At 47.3% G+C, this 27,394-nt stretch overlaps 1 protein-coding gene across 4 annotated transcripts in view; it reads left to right on the top strand.

Annotated features, from left to right (window-relative positions):
- Nucleotides 1-27,394, top strand: part of LOC100525318 (solute carrier family 23 member 1-like) — a 54,874-nt gene that overhangs the window by 9,379 nt on the left and 18,101 nt on the right. For 2 of the 4 annotated variants that reach the window (XM_021078775.1, XM_021078774.1), the window contains exons 3-7: nucleotides 2,829-2,975; nucleotides 5,624-5,781; nucleotides 13,748-13,907; nucleotides 24,623-24,804; nucleotides 25,979-26,099. In XM_021078775.1, coding sequence (XP_020934434.1) covers nucleotides 2,829-2,975; nucleotides 5,624-5,781; nucleotides 13,748-13,907; nucleotides 24,623-24,804; nucleotides 25,979-26,099 — 768 coding nt within the window. Of the gene's footprint in view, nucleotides 1-2,143; nucleotides 2,279-2,828; nucleotides 2,976-5,623; nucleotides 5,782-13,747; nucleotides 13,908-24,622; nucleotides 24,805-25,978; nucleotides 26,100-27,394 lie in introns of all 4 variants that reach the window. The other 2 variants (XM_021078776.1, XM_013985609.2) reach the window with 2 other exon arrangements.

Genomic DNA, 27,394 nt, shown 5'->3' on the forward strand with positions numbered 1-27,394 from the left:
CTGCGGCTGCCCGGAAGCTCAGTGCTGGGCCATTTTCTCTATCTCCCGTGTGCGGGCCCCGTGCACGGGGAAGGAATCTGGAGCAGGTTCGCCAGTGTCCCCGCACCCCCGTCCCCCAGTGGAGCGGGAGGCCGGGCGCCTTCTGTCTCCACGCGGAGGTTCCACGTCCACCGCGTGGCTCCGTGTCAGCCACACCATCCCTGTTACCGCTTCCATGGCGGGAACTGATCGGTGTTCTGGAAACGGTGGTTCTTAGCGAGGGTGGATTTATCCGTGCCGGAGGCATTTAGCAACGTCTGCAGACGTTTTTACTTTTCGCAACTGAGGGTGAGGAGTGGGGGGGAGGTAGGGGTGTCTGTGCTACTGGCATCTACTGGGGAGAAGCCGAGGATGCTGCTAAACATCCTGCAGTGCATGGGACGGCCCCGCTCCCCCGCCACACAAGCAACGCAGCAAAAATGATCCCGTCCAAAATGGGAATAGTGCTGAGGCTGAGAAACCCTGTCTTAGAATATCTCGTTCCCCAGGGACCAATGCTGTCCTGGAAGTGGCACAGGGACAGCCACTAGCTCCTGATCTGATGCTTTCTTGCCTCTCTTCACTTCAAAGCAGACGAGGAGCCCTCGCTTCCCCTCCCCCCACCTGCATTTCCTTCCGCTTCTCCTTAGCGGGACCCCCATCCTTAGGAAGAGCAACCGGGATACTCAGCCTACAATTCTTTTGGAGACCCACAAAAATGTTTTCATTTCTTTCTTTCCTTCTTTCTTTCTTTCTTTTTTTTTTTTTTTTGTCTTTGGTCTTTTTAGAGCCCCGCCCACGGCATATGGAGGTTCCCAGACTAGAGGTCCAATTGCAGCTGAAGCTGCCGGCCTACACCACAGCAAGGCTAGATCAGAGCCACATCTGCGGCCTGCATCACACCACAGCTCACCAGCAAAGTAGGATCCTTAACCCACTGAGCAAGGCCAGGGGTCAAACCCACATCCTCATGGATGCTAGTAGGGTTTGCTAACTGCTGAGCCATGATGGGAACTCCTGTTTTCATTTCTTTTAAAATCAGAAGAAAAAAAAGAATTTTTAGACTATAGAAAATGCCTTAATATATAATAATACATTCATCTTTATATCAGTGTAGTCATATTAAATTTCTTTTATGGAAGGAGCCCGTAGAGAGATTAGCACTCGTGGAAGTCACAGGGCAGCCTTGATGCAGAAGTTGTTCTTTGAGGCTGTGTAAAGGGCGCTCCGGCTTAGAGATGGGTGACTTTCACACCTTTTGCAGAACTTTCTCTGGGAGAAGCCCCCACTGCCCTCAGGGCAGCCCTGGCTGTGTCCCTGTGCAGACCTTGCCCGCCCTTGTGGTCTGACCAGAGCTCAGGACCCTGCCGGGGCCCATCACCTAGAGGTGCCTGACCTTCCTGCTGGTCCCCTTGTCACCTTTCCCCCTTCTGCCCTCTTCTGGGACTGGCAGCTCATCATCATTATAACAGCGAATAGTCATTGGGCAGTTGCACCATGCCAGGCACTGAACGATGTGCTTCGTGATCCATTTTTCCCTGGATTTTTTAGATGAAATTGACATATAACATTGTGTAAGTTTAAGGTGTACAACAGATCGACTTGATGTACTTACACATTGCAAAACAGTTACCGCCATGGCCTGTAGCTACTACCTCCATCATGTCATATAATTACCACATTGTTTTTTCGTGGTGAGAACATTTAGGCTTTACTCTCTTAGCAACCTTCAACTGTAAAATACGATAGTATTAACTATAATCACTTTGCTATACATGAGACCCCAGACTTACTCATCTTATACTATTTGTTTGTATCCTGTGACCAGCATCTCCCCTTTTCTTCATGTTCCAATTTAATTTTCTCAACTATGAAGTAGGTGTTCTTGACATTTCTGTTCTACAGAAAATTGAGGCTTGGAAATATTAGTAATGGCCCAAGTTTGCTAAGCTATACAGCCATTAAGTTGGAAGAGAAAGTTTATCATCCAAAGTTAATTTGGGATAAACGCATAGGAATGTTAACTTGGCTTTTGACCCTAGAGCATTCTGTATGTCTGCACTTATTTACGTTGATTTGTTATATCCATTCATTGATCCATCCACTCTGTCTATACTGAGCACAGGGACTGCTCTAGAAGCTGGGACAACAAAGAAGCGTGCATTCTAGGACCTCACCGTCCAGCAGAAGAGACGCATTATGATAAACATGCTGTGATGGGGGCTTTGGCACAGGGCCAGCCTCTGCAAGCACAGACAAGGTCAGCCATACCATTGTGAGGCCAGAATCCACATTTACTTGCCTAATATCTGACCTTGGAGTTGGCCCCCATTCCCTCTCCACGAAGCTGCTTCTCTGCTAGGGCTTCTGGCGGGGCATCCACTCCACTTCACATGGAGGCGTTGCTGCAGATGCGTTATACAGAAAATCGCTTGTCTTTTGAGTCTGTACCTAGGAATCCCAAGCTGGTCAGCAGTGACCTCTATCCCATTGCTCTTGCCTCTGGAAAGATGTCCATTTGTCTGTTTAAAATCGGAAAGTCCATTTGATTCTTTTTTTTTTTCTTTTTTTCTTTTTAGGGCATCACCTGCGGCATATGTAAGTTCCCAGGCTACGGGTCGAATCAGAGCTGTAGCTGCTGGCCTAGACCACAGCCACAGCAACACCAGATCCTTAATCCACTGAGTGAGGCCAGGTATCGAACCCACATCCTCATGGATACTAGTCAGGATCATTACCACTGAGCCATGATGGGAACTCCCGCTTGATTCCTCTTGAAATGCTCAACTATGTTCATCTCTTGTTCCCAGTGGAGGGGTGACGGTGTACTCAGCTCCCAGGAAGGCAGCCAAGACAAGAAGAAGGATGACCAGCCCAGGAGTCCCAGCAGCAGCCACCTGGCTTATAGCATCCTGGATATCCCTCCATGGTATCTCTGCATCTTCTTGGGGATCCAGGTAATGCCGCCCACAAGCACCGGGTCCAAAGAGGCTGTGCGGCAAAAGCCACGTCAACACACACCCAAGTCAAATGAGTCAAGATCCACAGCCTCAGTTGCTGATATTCTTGGCTTCCATGTTGACTTGCAGGGGGACTCAAGGCTTCCTCAGTTTCTCCTTGTCTCCAGAAGCGTGGGGTGTGTGGGGGGAACTAGGGGAGGGTTGTCCCTCATGCTAAGCTGATAGATCACTTCGAGGACACCAACTGGGCCCTTTTATTCCCTTCTTTTTTAGGCCCACACCTGCAGCATATGAAAGTTCCCAGCCTAGGGGCCAAATCGGAGCCATAGATGCTGGCCTACAGCACAGCCACAGCAACATAGGATCTGAGCTGCATCTGTGACTTACGCCACAGCTCACGGCAACACCGGATCCTTAACCCACTGAGCGAGGCCAGGGATCAAACCCACAACCTCATGGTTATTAGTTGGATTTGTTTCCGCTGCGCCATTAGGGGAACTCCTGTAGCATCAATTTTCTAATCTCATAAATGTGTTTCTTTTAATTTTACAAACCATTCATTGTGGGACTTCAAGGATGCGATGCACTTTTTTGTTTGCTTCTTTGTCCTTTGCTACGAAATAATAGCAAATACTCATACCACTTTAAAAAATATCGTTTGAGCCAATAAATCAATAATGTAGATATTTTATTAGTAAAGGATGCTGATTTTTGTCAGTGCTTTTTCTGCGTCTATTGGGTTGATCATATGATTTTTATCTTTCATTTTATTAATGTGGTGTTATATTTATTGATTTGTATATATTGAATCATTCTTGCATCTCAGGGATAAATCCCACTTTTAATGGACTATTGAATTCAGTTTGCTAGTAATTTGTTGAGAAGTTTTACATCTATATCCATCAGGGATATTGGCCACTAATTTTTTTTTTTTTCTGTGTAGTGTCCCTATCTGGCTTTGCTATCAGGGTTATGCTAGCCTTGTAAATGAATTTTAGAGTGTTCCCTCCTCTTCAGTTTTTTGGAAACGTTTAGAAAGGCTTGGTGTTAACTCTTCTTTAGATATTTGATAGAATTCACCAATGAAACCATCTGATCCTGAGTTTTTCTTTGTTGTAAGATTTTGTTGTTGTTGTTGCTTTGTAGGGCCACACTTGCTGCATATGGATGGAGGTTCCCAGGCTAAGGATCAAATTGGAGCTACAGCTGCCAGCCTATGCCACAGCCACAGCAACGCGGGATCCAGGCTGCATCTGCGACCTATGCCACAGCTCACAGCAACGCCGAATCCTTAACCCACTGAGCAAGACCAGGGATCGAACCTGCAAACTCATGGTTCATAGTTGGATTCATTTCCACTGCACCATGATGGGAACTCCTACTTTTGTAAGATTTTTGATTCCTGTTTCAACCTCCTCACTGGTTAGTGACCTGTTCAGATTTTCTATTTCTTCATGATTCTGTCTTAGTATACTAGCTGGGTTTCTGGGAATTTATTCATCTCTTCTAGATGATCTGATTTGTTGGTGTGAAATTGTTTGTACCAGTGTCTTATGGTACTTTGTATTTATGTGGATCTCTTTTGATTTTATTTGAATCTTCTCTCCCTTCTGCTTCTAAGGGTTTGTTTATCTTAAAAAACAGCTCAGAACTTTTTTTCTATTGTCTTTCTGATTTCTATTGCATTTATCTCTGCTCCAATCTTTGTTAATTCCTTTCTTCTGCTAACTTTGAGCTTTGTTCTTCCTTTTCTAGTTTCTTGGGGAATAAATTTAAGTTGTTTATTCAAGATCTGTCTTCTTTCTTAAGGTAGGCATTTATTGCTACATACTTCCCTCTTGGAACCACTTTTGCCATATCCCATTAGCTTTGGTATGTCATTTCCATTTTCGTTTGTCTCAAGATATTTTTAAATTTTTCCTTTTGATTTCTTCTCTGACCCATTGGTTGTTCAGCAGTGTGTTGCTTAATTTCCACAAGTTTGTGCCCAGTTTTCCCCCTGCTATTGATTTCTAATTTCATACCATTGCAGACAAAAAAGATCCTTGGTTTGATATCAATTTTCTCAAATTTGCCAGGGCTCTTTTGTGACTTCACATATGACCTATCTTGGAGAATGTGCTCAGGCCTTCCTGCTCAATGGTCTTGCCCTCACTTTGTGCTCGATTGTACTGATGAGCCTCTAGGAGTTCCCTGGTGGCCTAGTGGTTAAGAAGCTGGTGTTTTTACTTCTGTGGCGCAAGTTCGATCCTTGGCCCAAGGAACTTCCAAACACTGTGGGCACGGCCGGGCAGGGTGGGGGGCAATGAGCCTCTTGGCTTGCTCTTATTCTTAAGGCAGCCTCCTCAGTTTCTGTTTCATCCTCCTGTGCTGCGTCCCTGCCTCAGTTTCTTACCTAGAACATCAGTTCCCAGCACTAGGATGCTGCCCCTGAAACTCAGACCTTCAGGCTGGGTCCCTGTTTCTTGTTTCCTAGCTTCTGCTGCTCTCCTGGATCTCTCTGCCTGTCGCTCATTGCTGCTCATGGCCAGGCTCATCCGAGACCAGAGGCGGAGCCCTTGCCTCTGGTGAGGGGAATAGGAATGGCAGGGGAGCAGCAACCTCAGCATCTCCATGCCCGCCTACTCTCTCTGCTCTGCCCACAGCACTTCCTTACGGCCCTGGGGGCGCTTGTGGCAGTGCCTTTCATCCTGGCCAAGGATCTGTGTTTGCAGCATGACCCCCTGACCCAGAGCTACCTCCTCGGCACCATTTTCTTCGTCTCTGGCATCTGCACTCTTCTGCAAGTGTTTTTAGGAGTCAGGTAGGTAAAACTCGTCCCCAGAGGTTCTGCCCTTTACCTGCCAGTGTCTCCGCAAGGTTTGCTTGGCTTGCTAAGGGAGCATAGGACTGGAAGCCAGGCTGGGGTTCAAGGCCTAGCCCCAACATTTACGGTCTACAATCGTCAGGATCCTTGATTGAAATAACACAAGCAGCTGCAGTCAGTTGTGCCTGAAACCTTCTACCTTTGCAAATTTCACGAGCATGTGGCAGGTGAACACATTGCTGGGACGCCTCCCTGGCCTCTAGACGGAACTGTGTAAGCAAGGGGCCGTTCTCTGTAGATCTGTTTTTGACCTAACCTGTGCCCTCTGCCAAATAGGTGCTCAGCCCTGGAGTCGCAGAGGGAAATGAAAAACATGTCCTATCATGTGCTTCTGCCCGACCTGTCTTAAGAGAAAATGACTTGGCAGGAAAAATTCATATTCATTTATTCTTTTTTTCTTCCCATTTATTGAGGTGCAATTGATAGCACTCTACAAGCTGAAGGTGTGCAGCATAATGATTTGGCGTACATACATCAGGAAGCTGTTAGCATAATAAATTTCGTAAGCATCCATCTCGGAAATCTAGTAAGATCCTTCGATCTCTCACAGATATCAAAGAAAAGAAACAGATGGAGGAGTTCCCACTATGGCTCAGTGGTAATGAACCCGACTTGTATCCATGAGGATGCAGGTTCAATCCTTGACCTTGCTCAGTGGGTTAAGGATCTGGCATTGCTGTGGCTGTGGCGTACCTCTGATTTGGCCCCTAACCTGGGAACTTTCATATGCCACCGGTGCAGCCCTAAAAAGAAAAAGAAAAAGTAAAGAAAGAGAAAAAAATTTCTTTTCCTGATGATGAGAACCCTTAGGATTTACTCTTTATCGTGTATTCATTCCCTATCAATTATCCGATTCAAACCACACTGGTGAAGACTGATACGAGGTGGCCAGTTATTTCTAGGACACACTGTCCGCCCATAGGCAGCGTCCAGAAAGCATTCAGTCCTAGCGTAGTCTTCTGGCCTAAATCAAATCCAAGTCACTTCCCAAAGTGCTTCCTTTGCAAGTCATTTCCAGAAGATACGTCAGCGCTGAAGTGCTTCCATTTTCCATCCAGGATGGGGACGAGTCCTTATGTCTTTGTCAGGTTATTTCCCTTCTCTCTCTTCCTTCTTCTGTCAGCATGTCTGTGACTAAGATTTCTTCCAAATCCCCCACCAGGGACTCAAAGAGGTACAGGGTTTGGTCTGGTCTGTTTCTCAGGCCCCTGAAATCCAGGCCCCCTCTCCGCCTTCCAGCATGGGTCCCTGGACTGTTAGATGCTGCATCAGAGAGGCCTTGCAGCCACCTGCCTGGATACCCAGGAGCCCCACCCCTGTCCCACCCCCCAAGGAGAGGTACCAACACAAGGCTCTTATGGATGGGGAAGCCCCTCCCCTTAAACCGGAGACGTGTTTTCACTGCAACTATGGGAAAAGGCTGATCTTGGAGACTGGGGCCTGAATTCTAGTCCTGGCTTCTGCGCTGTGGGAACCTGGATGAGTCATTCACCCTCTCCAAGCCTCAATGTTCTCATCCATAAAATGAAGGAGTCGAAGTGTGTCATATCTGTAAGTCCCTTTCATCCCTAATGGTGTGGGCACCTATGATGGTGACAGAGAAGATGCCGAATTCCATATTCCAATTGAAATCCCAGTGGTGAGGGTGCCTATGGGCCTGGCCTTCTGGTAAACCCTGTGAGAGGCAAGTAATCAGGAGTTAGGGTTCAAGGGGTCTAGAGCCTAAATAAACACGCAAAGAGGGAGTTCCCACTGTGGCTCAGTGGGTTAAGAATTTGACTAATATCCATGAAGATGCAGCTTTGATCCCTGGCCCTGCTCAGTGGGCTAAGGATCCGGTGTTGCCATAAGCTGTGACATAGGTGGCAGAGGCGGCTCAGATCTGGCATGGCTGTGGCAGTGGCGTAGGCCAGCAGCTGCAGCTCTGATTTGACCCCTAGCCTGGGAGCTTCCATATGCCACAAGTGTGGCCCTAAAAAGAAAAAAAAAATTAAACTGGCTTCATCATCTCCAGTTTTCCTACACCACAGCTTACAGCAATGCCGGATCCTTTAACCCACTGAGCAGGCCAGAGATCGAGCCCACATCCTCATGGATCCTAGTTGGATTCATTACCGCTGAGCTACAATGGGAACTCCTCCCTTTCCTTTTTAAACATACGCAATACAGAGTTCCCTGGTGGCCTAGCAGTTAAGGACTCAGCATTGGCACTGATGTGGCGCAGGCTTGATCCCTGGCTCAGGAATTTCCACATGACCCAGTCACTGCCACAACACACACACGCACACACACACACACACACAGACACAATGCACTGTAAATATCTTTCCATTTCAATAACCATACTGCTGCTATAGTACTTTTAGAAAAAGATCACTTAGTGGGAGTTCCCTGGTGTTCTAGCAGTCAGGACTCGGTGCTTTCACTGCTGCGGGTTGAAACCCTGGTTTAGGAACTGAGATCCCACATCAAGCTGCTGCATGCCATGGCCAAATTTTTTTAAAAAATCATACAGTATTCCATACTCCAGAATATATATGACATATTCTAGTTTATTTAACCATTTCCTGTTAGAGGACATTGAAGTTGTTTTGAATTTTCACTATTGTAATAGTGACCAATCTAATTCATAATTATGAGAGAGAGACATTTTATGTATACTGATAATCATTTACCTAGTTAACAGCAGAAAAAGGACTTGAAATGTTAAAGATTTTTTCTGCCTGGTACACATTACATACAAAAGGTATATATGATATGTGTGGTAATAAAATGTAGTTAAAGCTGCCTCATACACAGACGATGCAGTATTGTCCTCCTCACCCTGAAGTGCCCTTGAAATAATGATGTGAAAATGCTGTGTCGTTTCAAAACATTATAAGCTTAGATGCTGATATGACCCCCCCACGTTTCTGTGGCTTTGCCAACCTAAAATACCAATCCTGTCGAGACATTCCTGAGACTGCAGATTGTGACATTTTACATGCAAGTCATTATTGTGAAAGATAACAATATCTTGGGGAGTTTTTTTCTTCAGACTAGAATATACGGCTGAGATGGTACAGGGTGAAGGGACACAAATCTTACAGAACCAACCTGCAAGAAATGGGACTTCTAGACCACAGCTTAGGAAAAAAAACCAACCCATCCTAGAACATCTGTTATTTAAGGAAGCATTAAAAATGTTTTGGGGAGTTCCCGTCATGGCTCAGCGGAAATGAATCTGACTGGCATCCATGAGGACGCAGGTTGGATCCCTGGCCTCGCTCATTGGGTTAAGGATCTGGTGTTGCCATGACCTGTGGTGTAGGCCACAGGCGAGTCTCAGATCCTGTGTTGCTGTGGCTGTGGTTCAGGCCAGCGGCTACAGCTCTGATTCGATCCCTAACCTGGGAACTTCCATATGCCATGGGTGCAGCTCTAAAAAGAGAGAAAAAAAAAAAAGGGAGAGAAAGAAAAGGTTTCAATGTCCACTTCCTTTCCCAGAAGTACCCACACATTTCAGAGGGAGTGATAATGAAAGCTACTCTATTTGCCGAGTTCTTCTCTGCCCCAGCATTGTGCTAATCACTTATGTATATTTTATCTTTGCATCTACTCCTTGGGAGAGCATTTTATCTTTATTTTATCAAAGGAGACGCTGAGGCTTGCAGAAGCTGGGTAACAGGTCTAGGTCAACAACTGATAAGATAGAGCTGGATTCAAACCCACCTTTGGTCTACCCCTGCTCTTAACCTGCGTCACAGGGCAGTGGTGCTAAGTGAGGAAACCCAAGCACTCATCCTGGTTAACACTGCGACCCTGGGTTGCAGATGCCCTGTCTATAAAATGACAAGGCCAGGTTGCATATGCTTCACATGGCTCTCCTATTTCGAAAATGATGAGCTTTTAAAATCAACAGTCTATTTTTTACAGGCGAGACATTAAGTCAAAAGGCACATGTATGATAACAAGTGAATCATATTCACGAGAAAATTTTAAAAACAGGAATTGCCATCATGCTAGCAGGTGAGATTAATTGGGAAATTAAGAAGGGCACTGAGAGGAGTTCCCTGGGTGGTGCAGCAGGTTAAGGATCTGGTGGTGTCACTGCTGTGGCTCAAGTCGCTGCTGCTGTGGTGCAGGTTCGATCCCTGGCCCAGGCACTTCTGCATGCCACAGACATGGCCAAAAAAACCAACCAAACACACACACAAAAAACCCAAACAACAACAACAAAACCCCACAAAACAACAAAAACCAGCACTGAGCTGCACAGTAAGGGCACCATGAAAGGTAAAAGAGACATAGAACAATGAAAGCCTAGGAGTGACACTGAATGCATGCCTCTAAATACATACCAGGAAAGTGCATAAAAGATAAACTAGCAGATAATATAAGAAATATACATAGATTTCTGTCTCTCAAAAGAGTCCCAGTAAGAAGGTATGAGAAGGAAAGGTGAATGCTAACAAAACGAGGTAGGGAGAGGAACGGATGGAGAATGGGATTGGAAGGTCTGAATATAGAATAATGCGGGAAGAAGTTTTTTTCTGTTTTTTGTTTGTTTGTTTGTTTGTTTTTGTCTTTGCTTTTAGGGCTGCACCCGCAGCATATGAAAGTTCCCAGGCTCGGGGTCAAATTGGAGCTGCAGCTGCTGCCCTGCGCTGCAGTCACAGCCACACGGGATCTGAACCTCATCTGTGACCTACACCACAGCTCCTAACAATGCCAGATCCTCAACCCACTGAGAGAGGCCAGGGATCGAACCTGCGTCCTCATGGATAACTAGTCGGGTTGGTACACTGAGCCACAGTGGAAACTCCAAGGGAAGAATTTACTGATACATTGTGTGAATCTCAAGGTGGGACCTAAGAATACACTCTAGTAAATAAACGGAGAGAATTCATCTTGTTCTTGGCAACTGCAAAAAGGTACAACGTCCATATCACAGTATCCCAACTACAGGTAATAATACTGACAGAAAACAATACCAACAGAGTTAGACGAGTGCTGAACTACTTGAAAATTTTGAAGTACTCCCTTCAATAATTTCTAAGTTGAGGATGAACGCCTGCATACAATAACAGAAAACATTTTTTAAATGAAAACCAAGCTCACCATTGTAAGAACTGTTAGAAATATATTTTGACAGTATCTAAATTCTATGTAATAGCTGACAGTTATGGACAAGGAAAAACGGACATAAAATCACACAAATGAGTGCACCCCTTTAAGGACATCATGAAATGCAAATTAACATTTGTTAGGGTTGTGGAGTTCCCATTGTGGTGCAACGGGATTGCTGGTGTCTTGGGAGTGCTGGGACGCAGGTTTGATCCCCGGCCCCGCAGAGTGGGTTCAGGATCTGGCGTTGCTGCCGCTGCGGCTTGGATGTGATCCCTCGAAGCGCCCTCTATATGCTGCTGGGTGGCCACAAATGAAAAACAAACAACCAAAACCCCATTCGTTAGGGTTTTGTTATATGGCTATTAAATTTTCAAAAATTAAATAAAATGGGAAAACCCAATGTTGATAGGTTTTTGTGGCACTAGGCTCAGAGCTGGAGGGATGGAAAAGAAAAATAATCACACCTGCCCTAATGGAGCCCAGTAAGGCTGCAATGGCTGGGGCTGTCGAGGCACAGCCACGGTAGAGGGCTGTGAGCATGACCGTAGGGTGTTTAGAGACCCCCGGAGAGTAACAGACTGTAAGTGATAAGTTCGTTTGTAGAAGGGCTGACCAAGAAATGTGTAACTCACCCAGCCTGGTTTCCCCAGTACCTGGCAACCCGTGCCTCCTGCATAGCAGGTCCTCAACAAATATTTGTTGAGTGAATGAAATATGCATGTGGAATTATGGCCAAAAATTAACACCCAAGTCCCTGTAGTATGTACTTTCTCTACACATGATATGCAAAGACTGCTCTGTCCGTTTTAAAAGCTCAAAAGGGACTTTTGCAATGAAATAAGTCGAGCATGTTTCCCTTCTCTGTTGAGATACTTAGGTTCAGAATTTTCTAATTTTGTTGTTGTTGTTGTTGTTGTTGTTGCTATTTCTTGGGCCGCTCCCGCGGCATATGGAGGTTCCCAGGCTAGGGGTTGAATCGGAGCTGTAGCCACCGGCCTACGCCAGAGCCACAGCAACACGGGATCCAAGCCGCGTCTGCGACCTACACCACAGCTCACGGCAACGCCAGATCGTTAACCCACTGAGCAAGGGCAGGAATCAAACCCGAAACCTCATGGTTCCTAGTCGGATTCGTTAACCACTGCGCCACGACGGGAATAAAATAAATAAAATAAATAAAATTGGGGAGTTCCCATCGTGGCGCAGTGGTTAACGAATCCGACTAGGAACCATGCGCTTGTGGGTTCGATCCCTGGCCTTGCTCAGTGGGTTAAGGATCCGGCGTTGCCACGAGCTGTGGTGTAGGTCACAGACGCAGCTCAGATCCTGCATTGCTGTGGCTGTGGTGTAGGCCGGTGGCTACAGCTCTGATTAAACCCTGAGCCTGGGAACCTCCATATGCTGCGGGAAGCGGCCCTAGAAAAGACAAAAAGATAAAAAAACAAAAAAAAAACTTGGGAGTTGCCATTGTGGCTCAGCAGACATGAATCCGACTAGCATCCATGAGGACGCAGGTTCCATCCCTGGCCTCGCTCAGTGGGTTAAGGATCCAGCGTTGCCGTGAGCTGTGGTGTGGGTTGCAGATGTGGCTTGGATTTGGTGTTGCTGTGGCTGTGGTGTAGGCGGGCAGCTGTAGCTCCCATTCGACCCCTAGCCTGGGAACCTCCATATGCCACAGGTGTGGCCCTAAAATGAAGACCAAGAAAAAAAATCCTTCTAGTATTGCGAAGAAAATGTGCCTGAAGTGGGTGTGCTCTAGTGCCAAAGGCAAGAGGCTGAGGTCTCTCTCTCCCCGTGTCCCACCCTCCAGTTCTGCTCTGCAGGGATAGGAGACAAGCTTCTGACCTTCTGGGACTGGAGGGTTGTTGGCTGCTGACTTACCAAGCTATGTTCACCTCGAAGGGAGACAAGTCTCGAGGGCCAGAGTTTCTCACAGAGGCCAGAGCGAGATGCTGACCAGGAGGGAGAAGGGCCTGGATGGGGGACATGCCCTGATAGTTGACCTCAAATCTGTTCAGTCCATGTAATGAAAGGAGCCTGAGGTCTGGGACTGTTGTTCTTTTTTTTTTTCCCCCTGGGCCGCACCCACAGCGTATGGAAGTTTCCAGACTATGGGTTGAATTGGAGCCCCAGCTGCCAGCCTGCGACACAGCCACAGCCACGGCAACATGGGACCCAAGCAGCATCTGTGACCTACACTACAGCTCACGGCAATGCTGGATCCTTAACTCACTGAGCGAAGCCAGGGATCAAGCCTGCATCCTCATGGGTACCCGTCAGGTTCATTATCGCTGAGCCGTAATGGGAACTCCCTGCTGTTCCTTTTTGAAAACACAGAGGAACCTGGCAATCCAGATTTTGGCTGAGCATCTCTTGTGTGGGGTGGGGGTGGAAGGTGGTCTACCTGCGTGAGCTGTGCTTTGATCCTGGGGTCCGGGGAAGATTCTCTGCGACTGGGGTAGACAATGGCACCCACTAAATGTGTCCCTGAGCTCTGTGTTGTCCCCCAGTCAGTCCCCAGCCACTGACTCTCTGCTCCTGGGCTGTCACGTCCGGGCCTGGGGTTAGGTCAGCTTGGCTTTCCTTCCCGCCTCTCCTGCTGTCCGAAGTCTGGCAGGGTTCACAAGTCTGACTTGGAGCTTGGCGGGCGTTTCCTATAAGCTGAGAACAGCGGGGGTCATGTGTTGCCTCTGAGTCCAAGGCAGGACCTGGGATTAAACAGCCCCCACGGGGGCCAGTGGCAGACCAGCGCTAAAGGAGCTTATGGGTCACTGTCTCTTTTCGCCTCCTCCAGGCTGCCCATTCTCCAGGGAGGGACGTTCGCTTTCGTGGCGCCCTCTCTGGCCATGCTCTCCCTTCCTACCTGGAAGTGCCCCGAGTGGACGCTCAATGCCAGCCTGGTGAACACCAGCTCTCCTGAATTCACCGAGGAATGGCAGAAGAGGATCCGAGAGGTAACCGGGCAAGGGGGTGGGGCGAGAGAGATGGAGGGGTCCTTAACAGGGGCTCCCGAATTTTTTCAACATTCATTGTTCGACTTTCCACTAGGCAGCATTCCAGGCTTTAAGATAAGCTCTGAGGAGTTCCCCTCGTGGCTCAATGGAAACGAATCTGACTAGAAACCATGAGGTTGTAGGTTCGATCCCTGGCCTCGCTCAGTGGGTTAAGGATCCAGCATTGCTGTGAGCTGTGGTGTAGGTTGCAGATGCGGCTTGGATCTGGTGGTGTTGTGGCTGTGGTGTAGGCTGGCAACTGTAACTCCAATTTGATCCCTGTCCTGGGAACCTCCATATGCCATGAGTGCAGCCCTAAAAAGACAAAAGGCAAAAAAAGATATGGCTCTGATAAGACAGACCAGGACTCTGCCCTCCATGGAACTAGCATTCCAGTGTGTGTATGTGGTGGGGGAGGGTGGGAGGGAGAAACACTCTAGTAAATAAATAGAAAAGGAAACTTTTGGGAAGTTGTAAGTGCAATGAAGAGAACAGAACAGGGTGATGCGCAAGATAGGGATTGTGGCTGCTGGCTGGAAGGGATGGAGAGTGAAAACAGGTTTGCTTGGAAACAGTCACGTATTTCAAGGAGGAGGAGCTCAGGCACTTCCCCAGCCAGTCCTGGGAGGCAGAGAGGGTAGGGGCCGTACTCCTGTTTTATATTAAGCCAGCGAACATCGTGATAGCTGCCAAGTGTTGTGCTAAGTGCTAGGACTGTAACCAGAAGAGAGACACATCATAGTGACGACGGCGGTGGTGGTGGCAGCAGATCATAGTTCCTGAGCACTTAGAATTTTCCAGACATTCTTCTACATTCCTGTGCTGTCAATGCACAAGCCCCATATTGCCAGATACCCAAAGTAGGCTCAGATGAATGGGAAAACCGATGTGTAGGCCAGGCCTGCCTCTTCCATTTTGTTAGTGGGTACTGTCTGCTTAGTCCGCCCACTTTGGAGGGTTGTGCCTTTCTGCTTATTGGGTGTGGAATCTGGAGCCTGCTTGATTCCATTGTATTATCCAGGGAAAGGAACCGTTGGCCTTGAAGCAGGCTCTGAAGTTTGGCCACACTCCAGGTTGGCTTATCTAAATAATAGGGAAGGAAGCCAGCACACAGGATTCCCAGCAGAGAGCTCAGCCACACCCTCAGGGACAGGAGACTCAGCTCTCAGACTCCGACATCCTCAGCTGGCATAGGGCTAAAGGGGTCAAGGATGGCCCGTGGGTGTGATACTGTACGAGGGAGTGAAGGTCACCTGAGCTCTACGGGAAGCCCAGCTATCGCCCTCCCAGCTTGACCATAAATATGTGGGCCTGGAGCCAGGCTCAGGACCACCTCCTCTGGAACAGGGGCAGAGTTACACAAGCCCCCTCTAATGATGGGGTTCCAGTCCTGGGTCATTTGCTCAGGCATGAATACAGCCCTTACTTTTTGTCATCAGCACTGCCACCCCCAAGCTCACTAGAACTGGACCAATGTCATTCCTGAACTCAGGGCTATGGACCTAGAGCAGCGTCTTTCCCTAGATATTTCTGAGAGTCAGGCTAACAAGCCTTAGACCAGTCAGGGTCCATCCTGCAACCCGCCCAATCCACGTTCAGCATCCTCATAGCCTCATGGCTGCTGTAAGGGTCACATCCTCAGTATGTGAAAGATAAAGGGAGAGGGAAGACTGCAGACACAGTAACAAGAGCCTCTCCTTAGCCACACTTGACCAATGAGAAGGAAGAGAGCTGACAAAACATTCCAAAGAAGGGGGGCTGGGGAGCGGAGGGGTGATGGTGTGAGTCCTGGTCTGACTCCACATACCTGAGAACCAGGAGTTGATGTCTGAAGGCAGGAGAAGCTGGATGTCTCAGCTCAAGCCGAGAGCGAATTCACCCTTCCTCTGACTGGTGTTTGGTTCTCCTGGGTCCCTCAAAGGATCGGATGGCACTCACCACCTTGGGTAGGGCCATCTGCTCTACTTAGTTCACCAATTCGAAGGCTAATCTCTTCTGAAGCGCCCTCACGGACACACTGGAAATGTTTTATCAGCCATCTGGATATCCCTCAGCTCAGTCAGACACATAGGATTCACCATCCCAGTGGGTATGTTCAACTTTAGTAAATGCCAGCCAATGCATTTTTTTACATGCTCCAGTCTACACTCCCACTAACAACACATGTGAGTGAGCTCCCAGTACTCCACATTCTCACCAACATTTTCCATGTGTCTTTTTCATTTTACTCACTCTGCTGAGTGCATGATGGTTAACTTGTATCATTCTCTTCTGATGCTATTGAATGATTTAGGGTCAACTGTAACTGTCCTCATCTCGCTCCATCTGACCACCTGGAAGCATTTTTGCTCCTATGCTGACCCCATTAGCTGGTGACTAGAGTTCAGTATCCCAATATAGACAGTATCACAATGTAAACTTTCTATTTATCATTGTTTCCATGACTTTCATTGCATTATCATGTAAATGACCTATGAACTCATAAGTAGTCCATGATTCATTTTAATCTTACACAAAAGTTCAAGCAACAGGTCATGTCCTAAGTATGCCAGTCATCACTGTAGGAACTGGCTACTTTCGCAATGGCCATTCCTCAATGGCCCTCATGTATGGCTCGGTCTACTCTGGGTCTAGTTTTATTAGATATGCTTGAGTTTGGTAGAATCAGCTCTGATGCCAGCACTCCTTATCCCAAATTGAAGATGCATCTAGAAATATGACTGATAAATCATTTTCTTATTTCCAACATTTTAAATGCAAAGGGCAAAAGTAGGATTATTCGATTATACTTTGATGACGCCAGTTCTTTCTGCCGCCATCTTTCTTTTTGCCCACTGGGAGCCCTTCTTAACCCATTTCCTTGGTCCTATTGGAGGAGGAGGTGTTGGCTCCTTCTCTGCTAGCCTTTAAATAGTGGGCAGCAAAAGTAATACTGTTAACTCTCCTTGTGTGTCCTTTCCTAAGAGATGTTCAAATGATTTAACAACCATATTGTCACTATAAGCTGTCTACTGGGTAGGATGCATCCCGAAAACACCAGACTTTCCAATCTGGTCCATAAGTACCATCAGAATTCCAACAAGTCAAGTTTAGTTGATTCTTATTATTCCTATCTTAGTGAACTCAACCAACTCCCTAGTGCTGGGAAAATAGGATTTCTTTACCCTCTCATTTCCCAACCAGTCCTTTACAAACTGTTCCACTGGTGACTCTGTTTTGTGCATCATGTTTGGCCTGATCTTATACTACCCTGCCCTGCAAAGCCAGCCCTTTGTGCTCTTGTCACCCACATTTTTTTGCTTCAGGTACACACTCTAATTTTGCAATAACTTCACTGCTTTTGGGAAGTGAGAGAAAATATGAAAAAGTGACTTGATACTCTTATTTCCTGGTCCATTCCTGTCCTATTCATGCTGTGAAAAGTGATCCTTGAGCTGTTTGATATGTGTGTTGATATTCATATAGGTGGACCATCTGGGTTGCTAGTCTTTATAGTAGCCTAGGCCAGGGCTTTGGTTGCAGCATAGGCAAAGCTCAAACGGAAAACACTGTCCATACCAGTTAAAATTTTTTTTCAATGGCCACACCTGTGGCATATGGAAATTCTCAGGCTAGAGGTCGAGTTGGAGCTGCAGTTGCCCGCCACAGCTTACAACCATGCTGGCTCCTTAACCCACTGAGGGAGGCCAGGGATTCAACCCACATCCTCATGGACACTATGTCGGGTTGTTAACCTGCTGAACCACAACAGGAACTCCCATACCAGTTTCAAAAAGTGTTAAAACCTCTTGTTCTAGAAGTTCCCATCGTGGCTCAGTGGTTAACGAATCCGACTAGGAACCATGAGCTTGTGGGTTCGATCCTTGGCCTTGCTTAGTGGGTTAAGGATCTGGTGGTGCCATGAGCTGTGGTGTAGGTCACAGATGTGGCTCGGATCCTGCATTGCTGTGGCTGTGGCGTAGGCTGGCAGCTGTAGCTCTGATTAGACCCCTAGCGTGGAATCTCCCTATGCCACGGGAATGGCCCTAGAAAAGGCAAAAAGACACACACACACACACACACACCAAAAAAAACAAAACAAAACAAAACAAAAAAAACCATAAAAAACACAAAACCCTCCTGTTCTCTGTGGAATGTTCAGTACAGGCAGCCTGCCAGCTCTGTGAAGGGCCATATATCCTTGCATTCTCCCACCAAAGGCACGTGTGCCCATTGCTGTTGGGATCATCCCTGGGCGACACAAGCAGCTTCAGATAGAGGTGGGATTGTACACGCTATGAGTCCACTGTGTGCATGGCTTGTGGCCCTAGATGTCATCTCATGGGCCCTAGTGACTACATGAAAAATCATACTTCCCTTCTCTTTTTAAGACATGGGCTGTTGACATGAACCACCAGCATTTAAGACTTGACTATAACGTCCTATTCCACAAAAGGTGGAATTTCAGTAGCGCCTTCTATGATCCACTTGCCAGATCAAACTGCTAGTCCACGGGTTGCAGCCCAGGAATCCATTTAGTTCCAAGCGGATGACTCTGGGTATTTATGCGTGCACTCCGTCGTACCTCACGTAGCTGGGTCCCTTGGCTGGACTTAGATTTGCTTGCCTTCCTCTACCAAGGTCCTTCTGTTGAAATGTTGCATTTCCAGTCCTAACCCTTCTCAGGTGGGTGAGCAGCACCTTTAGCAAAACTCCAGCCAGTGCTTTTTGAGTTCAAAGACCCACATGGTGGGATCCAAGGCTCTGCTGCTAGAGTTAGGTTATCTTTGGAGCTGGTGCCCACCCAGGGCAGGAAAGCACTTGCTCATGGATCCTGTGAACCCCTCCTTGTGCAACTGCCTCTTCTCTTCCCGAATATAACTACTTCCCTTTAGTCGACAAACCCTGTTGACAAGCCCTTTCCTTATTGGAATGTCTTTCAGCTGTCACCCAAAATACGATTAGGATCTCTGATCTTGGAGTTACTTGGTACCATTCAGGAGTGGTCTCATTCTGAACAGTGCCCAGGAGTGGACTAGCGAGAAATGATCTTTCAAATGGAGAGTGGCTGCATAGCTGCTCTGGGCCACATCTGCACCCAATATCCCACGCAGAGCTGCATGTACCTGCCAGGGTCAGTCCTTACGGAGTGTGCACTCCGCCACCCACCCTTCTAATATCTCAGGAGCGAGGTGCTGGTAAGGATGCCAGTCTGGACCAGTCTGAGCTATCCCTTGTGAATTGCAGCCAGAACCTTCTGCTTTTCTTCTCTTTCAAAAATAGCCTTTTTGCATGTTTCTGGGCTCTGAGATACAGTCCAGCAGTGCACCCAGATTTGGGTGTATGTCGTTGATCTATCAAGTCCTTGTGCTTCCGTTTTTTTACTCAGGGTAGATCCAGAGTTAACAGGGGTTTTCAATCTTTCAAGAACTTTTCCATGTAGTTCCTGATTAAGACATACTGAAGAATTTCACTTGTTAAACTGGTGGGCCCTGGATTTTTGCCAGGTTGATGGGTCAGTCTCCAGATGCCGTGTGTTGTACCACCTTTTCCAAAGCAGGATGTATCTCTTCGGTGTGGCCTAGTTTTATTATAGCATCAATAGCATGAATCACGGATCACTGTGGTTTGAGTGTTTTTAGTTAGTTTGTTTTTTTTTCTGCTGTCCCCCGGGGAGCCAATATCAGGTTTCAGTAAATCCAAATTAAAACTAAGCAAAGAATAAGCAGTGGGGAGTTACCATCGTGGCGCAATGGAAACAAATCCAACGAGGAATCATGAGGTTGCAGGTTCAATCCCTGGCTTCGCTCAGTGGGTTAAGGATCCAGCGTTGCCGTGAGCTGTGGTGTAGGTCGCAGACACAGCTCAGATCTGGCGTGGCTGTGGCTGTGGTGTAGGTCGGCGGCTACAGCTCTGATTCGACCCCTAGCCTGGGAACTTCTGTATGCTGCAGGTGCGTCCCTAAAAGGACAAAAGGAAAAAAAAAAAGAATAAGCAGTGGGATGTGTTGATGAAAATACAATTAACCATCAAGTTAAAAAGGAAAAAATGAGAATTTTATTCATGCCAAACTGAAGATTATAACCCAGGAAGCAGATTTTCAGAAGAAAGCTCTGATAACTCTTCCCCCTGCTAGAAGTAGAAAACATAGTCGTAGATGTTTTTGAGACAGCTTTGCTTATCGATGACGTACTGATATTTTACAGGAATATCAAGGATGAACTTTGTACCTCGAGGTAAGCAGTACAAAGCGAGCAGCCTGCAGAGCTGGGAAAGAATACTAGTCTTGGAGTTCCCGTTGTGGCTCAGTGGTAATGAACCTGACTAGTATCCATGAGGATGCAGGATTCAATCCCTGGCCGTGCTCAGTGGGTTAGGGATCCCGTGTTGCCACAAACTGCAGTATAGGTCGAAGATGTGGCTCAGATCCCATGTTACAGTGGCTGTGGCTATGGCTGGCAGCTCCAGCTCTGGTTTGACCCTAGCCTGGGAAGGGAACTTCCATATGCCGCATGCGCGGCCTCTAAAAAACCAAAAAAAAAAAAAAGAATGTTTTAAGCAGTTACGTCACAGGGTTCCCTGGTGCCTAGTGGGTTAAGGATCCAGCACTGTCGCTGCTGGAGCTCAGGTCACTGCTGTGGCACAGGTTCCATTCCTGGAACTTCCGCATACAGTGGGCACTGCCAAAAAAAAAAAAAAAGTTGTATCACCAGCATTGGAAGAAAGAAAAAAAAAATTGATCTTTACAGCGGAGTGAGCTGTCCCATCTCTGGGGAGCGCCGGTTAAGGCATGTGCTAACTGCACATTAGGGAGGAGCGAGGAGGCCCAAAGACACAGAGAGAATTTTATGTTTAATTTCTTTCTTGTCCTTCCTCGGAATATAAATTTTATCTCAACAGCTTCTTTACCCTGCTCTGCTAGATGCCAGAGGCAGGATTTCCCTTTCACTTACACCTACCAGGAACTATAATTTCTTAGGCAAGAATCTCTGGCCTAACACTATGGGAGAAGAAAGCTGTTTCAAATTCATTTGTCTCTCCTCCTACCTAAGTCCTTGTGCCACTCGAATCCTTCCTGTCCCAAGTGACAGACACGACCATGTTTTAATACATTTACTGTTTATTTAATACATTTATTGTTTGTGATACGTGGAGTCCTCGGAACCAGGACTCAGCCAATTATGGCTCTTGGACCAAATCCAGCCTGTAATCTGTGTCTTTACTGCCCAGCAATTAAGAATGGTTTTTTACATTTTATTTTATTTTTTTCTTTTTAGGGCTGCACTTGCCCCATATAGAAGTTCCCAGGCTAGGGTTCAAATGGGAGCTGCAGCTGCTGGTTACTCCACAGCTCATGGCAACACTGGATCCTTAACCCACTGAGCGGGGCCAGGGATTGGTTCACATCTTTCACGGATACTAGTCAGATTCCTAACCTGTTGAGCCACAGTGGGAACTCAGGTTTTTACATTTTAAAAAGTTGTTATGAAAAAAAGTAAAGGGAGTGCCCTTTGCCACTCAGCGCCGAACAGACCAGTAGCCATGAAGGTGCGGGTGGTATTTTAGCTCCATCTGCTGGTCCGATATTTTTCACCAGTGCTGTAAACAAGGGAAAGTTCTTGCAAGTTTCAACCTCCCTTTATTAATTGATGGATTGGTTTAATTCCCTGAGCCAGGCTATTGGAATTTTTTTTTTTTTTTTTTTTTTTTTGCTTTTTAGGGCCGCACTCGCAGCATAGGGAGGTTCCAGGGCTAGGAGCTGTATCAGAGCTACACCTGCCAGCCTACACCAAAGCCACAGCAGCACAGGATCTGAGCCGCGTCTGCAACCTACTCCACAGCTCGTGGCAATGCTAGATCCTTAACCCAGTGAGCAAGGCCAGGGATCAAACCCGCAACCTCATGATTCCTAGTTGGATTCATTTCCACTGCACCACAACAGGAACTCCTAACCTATTGGAATTTAAGGTAGATTTTCCATGTTTCACTGAGGTGTATTTGTTTACACACATCTCAAGGCTTGAAACCACTGATGGTTAGTGGTCCAACTGTACATCACAGTACTGGCCACCAATGAAAATGAGGCAAGTACAGGACCAATAGAATGTCATTACTTCCTGGGATATAAGAAGTAACGGAGAGGTCTTCCCATCCTGGCACAGTGGAAACAAATCCAACTAGGAACCATGAGGTTGCTGGTTCGATCCCTGGCCTTGCTCAGTGGGTTAAGGATCTGGTGTTGCCGGGAGCTGTGGTGTAGGTTGCAGATGTGGCTTGGATTCTGTGTTGCTGTGGCTGTGGTGTTGGCCGGCAGCTACAGTTCCGATTAGACCCCTAGCCTGGGAACCAACATATGCTGCAGGTGCGGCCCTAGAAAAGACAAAAAGACCAAAAAAAAAAAAAAAAAAAAAAAAAGGTAACGGAGAGGATAAGTAAACAAGGACTATATTTAAAGAAAATAATAGCAGAAAAAATAGAAAACTAGGAAGAGATGCAGGCAAGCCCAGTTTTCAATACATTAGACCAATTTAAACTTCACCTTCTGGTAATATGGTTTTTAAAAATTTATATAAGGAGTTCCTGTTGTGGCTCAGCGGTATTGAATCCAGCTAGTATCCATGAGGGTGTGGGTTCAATCCCTGGCCCTGCTCAGGGGCTGTGCTGTAGGTGACAGATGCGGTTCAGATCCTGCCTTGCTGTGGCTGTGGCCTAGGCCTGCAGCTCACCTCCAATTTGACCCCTAGCCTGGGAACTTCCATATGCCGTGGGTGCAGCCCTTTAAAAATCAAAAAAAAAAAAAAAAGAAAAGAAAAGAAAAACTCCAAAACTAAAAATTTATATGCTTATGTATGTTATGTACAAGTGACTTGAATGACAGCAATGATTAAAAGGCCAGGTGGGAGAACTTAGGATGCCTCTGTTACTGTAAGGTGCTCACACCACTCATAAAGTGGTAGAGTGTTATTTGAAAGTGCACTTGCATTAGTTGTAAATGTATATTGCAAACTCTATGGCAACCATAAAGGGAAAACAAAGGATAACGAATGCTAAGAATGGACAGAAAATGACATCTTATAAAAAGCTCAGTTAAAACCACAAAAGGGGAGTTCCCTTGTGGTGCAGTGGGTTAAGGAACTGGGGTTGTTACTGCAGCAGCTCAAAAGCTGTTGTGACATGGGTTCAATCCCTGGCCTTGGGAATTTGCACATGTCTTGGGTGCAGCCAAAACAAAACAAAACAAAACAAACCCATGAAAGGGAGAAAAAGAGTGGAAGACAAAAGTAGAAACAAAGAACAAGGGTAACAAATAGAAAACAATAACGGATTTGGTAGCTATTAATCCAACTATATCAATAAGAACTTTGAATGCCATTGGTCTAAAGCGCTGATTAAAATACAGATTGGAGTTCCCATCCTGGCTCAGTAGTAATGAATACAGCTAGCACCCATGAGGATGCGGGTTAGATCCCTGGCCTCACTCAGTGGCTTAAGGATCCAGTGTGAGCTGTGGTGTAGGTCACAGATCCTGCGCTGCTGTAGTTGTGGTGTAGACCAGCAGCTGTAGCTCCAGTTCGATCCCTAGCCTGGGAACTTTCATGTGCTGTGGGTGCGGCCCTAAAAAGCAAAAATAAAATAAAAGACAGAGATTGTCAGAGTAGGTCAAAAAACAAGACCCAACCATATGTTGTTCAGAAAAAACCTACCTTAAATCTAAAGACATATAGATGAAAGGTAAATGGATAGAGACAAAAACACCATGTTAATACTAATCAGAAGAAAGCAGGAGTCAGACTTCTTTCTTTTCAGAAAAAGTAGACTTCAAAGCAAGGAAAGTTTTCAGGGATGAAATAGAATGTATAACATCCAAATTCGTAAAGTAAAAAAGGAGAAGGGAAGTAAACTCCATCAGTCAATGTATCAGGGGTTGGCGAACTATATGACCTATGAGCCGCATCTGGCCAGTTGCCTGTTTTTTGTTTGCTTTTCGGTATAGCCCACAAGCTACAAATGGTTTTATATTTTAAACAGTCAAAAAAAATTCAAAGGAAGAATAATACTTTATGACATGTCAAAATTATACAAGATTCAGATTTCAATGCCCATCAGAGGAGTTTTATTGGAACACAGCCAGGTCCATCTGTTCACATCGTGTCTGGAAACGTTTCAGCTGAGCCTCAAACAGTGACTCCCTGGTCCCTTGCAGAAAACCTCTGCCAACATCTGCAATAGAAAGCAGGAAATCAGAGAAAAAGAAAGCAGCAAGATGTTCGGTACACTACGGCGTGATGCCAGTATTACAAGTTATCCGCATTAGCGCCAGGATCCATAACGAGTCTCGTGGAAGTTTCGGTGAAGCGCAGCGGGTTAAGGATACGGCACCGGCCGCACCTGCCGCGCAGGTTCCCTCTCTGGCCCCGGAACGAACGTGCCCCAGTTGCGACCAAAAATAACGATAGTCTTGAAGTCTACTTCCTGGAAGACTTCACATTAAGTGACAATGTCCAACAGGCAGTTGGAAATAGAGGACTGGATAGAGGAGCGAGGTCAGAGCTCGCCTGCCCCCAGTTCCTGTGGGGTCCAACCTTGCCCCTGCGCTGCCTCTGAAGCGACCGTCGTTGCCGGTGGCCTGCGCCAGGCTGAGGCCCCCTGGTCCCAGCACAGGCTCCCGGGTGCTGAGCCGCACGCTTCCCTTTCAGCTGCAGGGAGCCATCCTGGTCGCTTCCTGTGTCCAGATGCTGGTGGGCTTCTCGGGTCTCATAGGCTTCCTCATGCGCTTCATCGGCCCCTTGACCATCGCTCCGACCATCGCCCTCATGGCTCTGCCCCTCTTCGATTCCGCCGGCAATGACGCCGGGATCCACTGGGGGATCGCGGCCACGTAAGTACCCGCCCGGGAGGGAGTGCCCTCTCAGTTCTTTGGGGGACATGACCCGGGAAGAAGAATGAGTCCTGGATGCTGGCAAACCCTGGTGGTTTACATATACTTCCATGAATATTACAATATCTTAAAAAGTGGTGAAATGGCTACTTAGAATATATTACTACTTTTTTCTTTTCCTTTTTTTTTTTTTTTTTTTAAGGGTCACACCCGTGGCCTAGGGAGGTTCCCAGGCTAGGGGCTGGCCTACATCACAGCCTCAGCAACACCAGATGCAAGCCGTGCCTGTGACCTACACCACAGCTCATGGCAAGGCTGGATCCTTAACCCACTGAGCGAGGCTGGGGATCGAACCTGTGTCCTCATGGATACTAGTCAGATTCGTTACCTCTGAGCCACAACGGGAACTCCTAGAATAGGTTCTTAGTATTTATGATGTAATTAGCCCTCACAGAAAATGAGTTCATCACAAGCAGTGTACAAGCACACTTTAGTGCAGGTTCACAGACAACTGATGCTGGCCGTCCCGCCTCCTCCTAGGTTCTCCCTGAGCGAATGTTTGTAAACCTCTGACACCTGGGAAGGGTGTAAAGTCCATGGCCCCAGCTCCCAAGCATTTTGTAGTGTAGGAGAGGGATGCGACTTGGATCCAAGGACCTGTGACACCAGGAGACAGTGATGAGTCACAGAGCGCCAGGCTTGTTAGGGGAGGGGATGGTGACAGCCAGCTGTAGGAGAGGAAGACTTCCCAGAAAAAAAGAGGCCTTCAGCATTTAAAGGGAGCTTCAGAGGGACTCAGGGATGACCCTGGGTGTGCTCATTCACTCTGTCCACCGTGGTCTGACCACAAGGACCTGCGGAACCACCTGGGAGACAAATGGCCTCTGACCCTGCCTCACTGGCTCCAACTGCTGAATCTATGCAGCGGCCATGCCCATTTCTCAGGCCCCAAGGAACAGTGGTCCCCTTTCCACTAGCCACTAGCAACTTCTGAGAGGGACACCCCCCATCCCCACCTTTCAGCGCTGGCAGGACGCTGCCTGAATGGGCACCCTCCCAGCACAACCCCTGCCTCCCACCCAGTCCCAGAGAAACGTGGTGGCCCAGCTTCCTGGACCCTCGCTCAGGAGGCGCCCCAGCTTGCCAGGTTGGGTGTGGTTTGTTTCTGTTTCAGGACCATCTTCTTCATCGTGCTGTTTTCCCAGTACCTGAAAAACATCGCGGTGCCGGTGCCTGTTTACGGACGAGAGAAGAAGTTTCACACCTCTAAGTTCTACCTGTTTCAGGTCTTCCCTGTAAGAAGCCCCCCGACCCCTTGCCATTCCTAGTTGACCCACCTGGAGAGTGAGGGGCAGCCTCCTGCGCTCCCAGCGGACCCCTTAGTCAATGTTCTCCACCTGCCATGGCCTCTGCTCCTCAGCCTCCCTTCATCGCCCCTCGGATGGTGGGAGCGCCCCCTGTCTGTGGGTGTGATGCGGTCCAGCTCTTTCCTCAAGGCTTCTCTCCCAGGAGCAGAGAGCAGGTCGCTGCCCTGGGTGCAGGTGCGGGACAGCCTTCCCGCGTCCCTGGACCGTGGCGCTGGGGGAGACAGCCAGGCTCACCGCTAAAGAAGCGGAACTAAGGGCCAAGTTGCTTAGATCAGGTTCTTTCTCCGGGGTTCCTGGCTAATCCAGATGTGCCCTGATGATGTTGGTGCCTCCTTTTTCAGAGCCTTCCCTGCTGAATTTGCTCTACCCTGTCAAGCAGGTGCAGCGGCCAGCCACACACAAATATTGTCAGGGTTTAATTTATCTCTTGACATTCTCCATTGTAGAAAGACACTTCCACGTGATTTCAGTGATCCTTCAACAACCCTGTAGGCCAGGGGTCCAAAAATTCAGTGTGCATAAAAATCACATGGGTTAAGCAATGAGATCCTGCTGTCTAGCACAGGGAACTATATCTAGCCACTTGTGAAGGAACATGATGGAGGATAATGTGAGGAAAAGAATGTGTGTGTGTATATATATATATATATATATACACACACACATATATATATATTACTGGGTCACTTTGCTCTATAGTAGAAATTGACAGAACATTGTAAATCAACAATCATAGAAAAAATAAAAAGCTTTAAAAATCACATGGGGGTATAGCTGAAAATACAGATTTCGGGGGATCTACGACCAGAGATTAAAAATCTGTATTTAAGGACCTTTAAGAAATCCTTCTTCAAGCGCTGCAGAGCAATGGTTATGATTCCATTGCAAAGATGAGGCCACTGAGGCTCAGGAAGGTTGATCCAAGGTCACGTGATCAGCAAACAGTAGAAAGAGAGCCAGATTGCAAACCTTCTGCCCCAAGCTGTGTCCACTTTCCTAGACCTTCCTGCCTCTGTTTGACACGAGGGCTCCCCGTGGTTTGTTTTCAATCTTTCTTTAGTGTGCTAACTAGCCCCTGACACAGCTGATTCCTGTTGTCTTTGGAACGGCTCCTCACCCAACTCTTGCTTGCTTCGAAGAGCTCTCCTAATCTCCCTCCTCTGTCCAGCCCCTCCGGGAGGGGAGACGTGGGCGGGACCAGGGCGGGCCGGGGGCGGGGCCGA

This window comes from Sus scrofa, chromosome 18 (genome assembly GCF_000003025.6).
Source record: "Sus scrofa isolate TJ Tabasco breed Duroc chromosome 18, Sscrofa11.1, whole genome shotgun sequence".
Lineage (NCBI taxonomy): Eukaryota > Metazoa > Chordata > Mammalia > Artiodactyla > Suidae > Sus > Sus scrofa.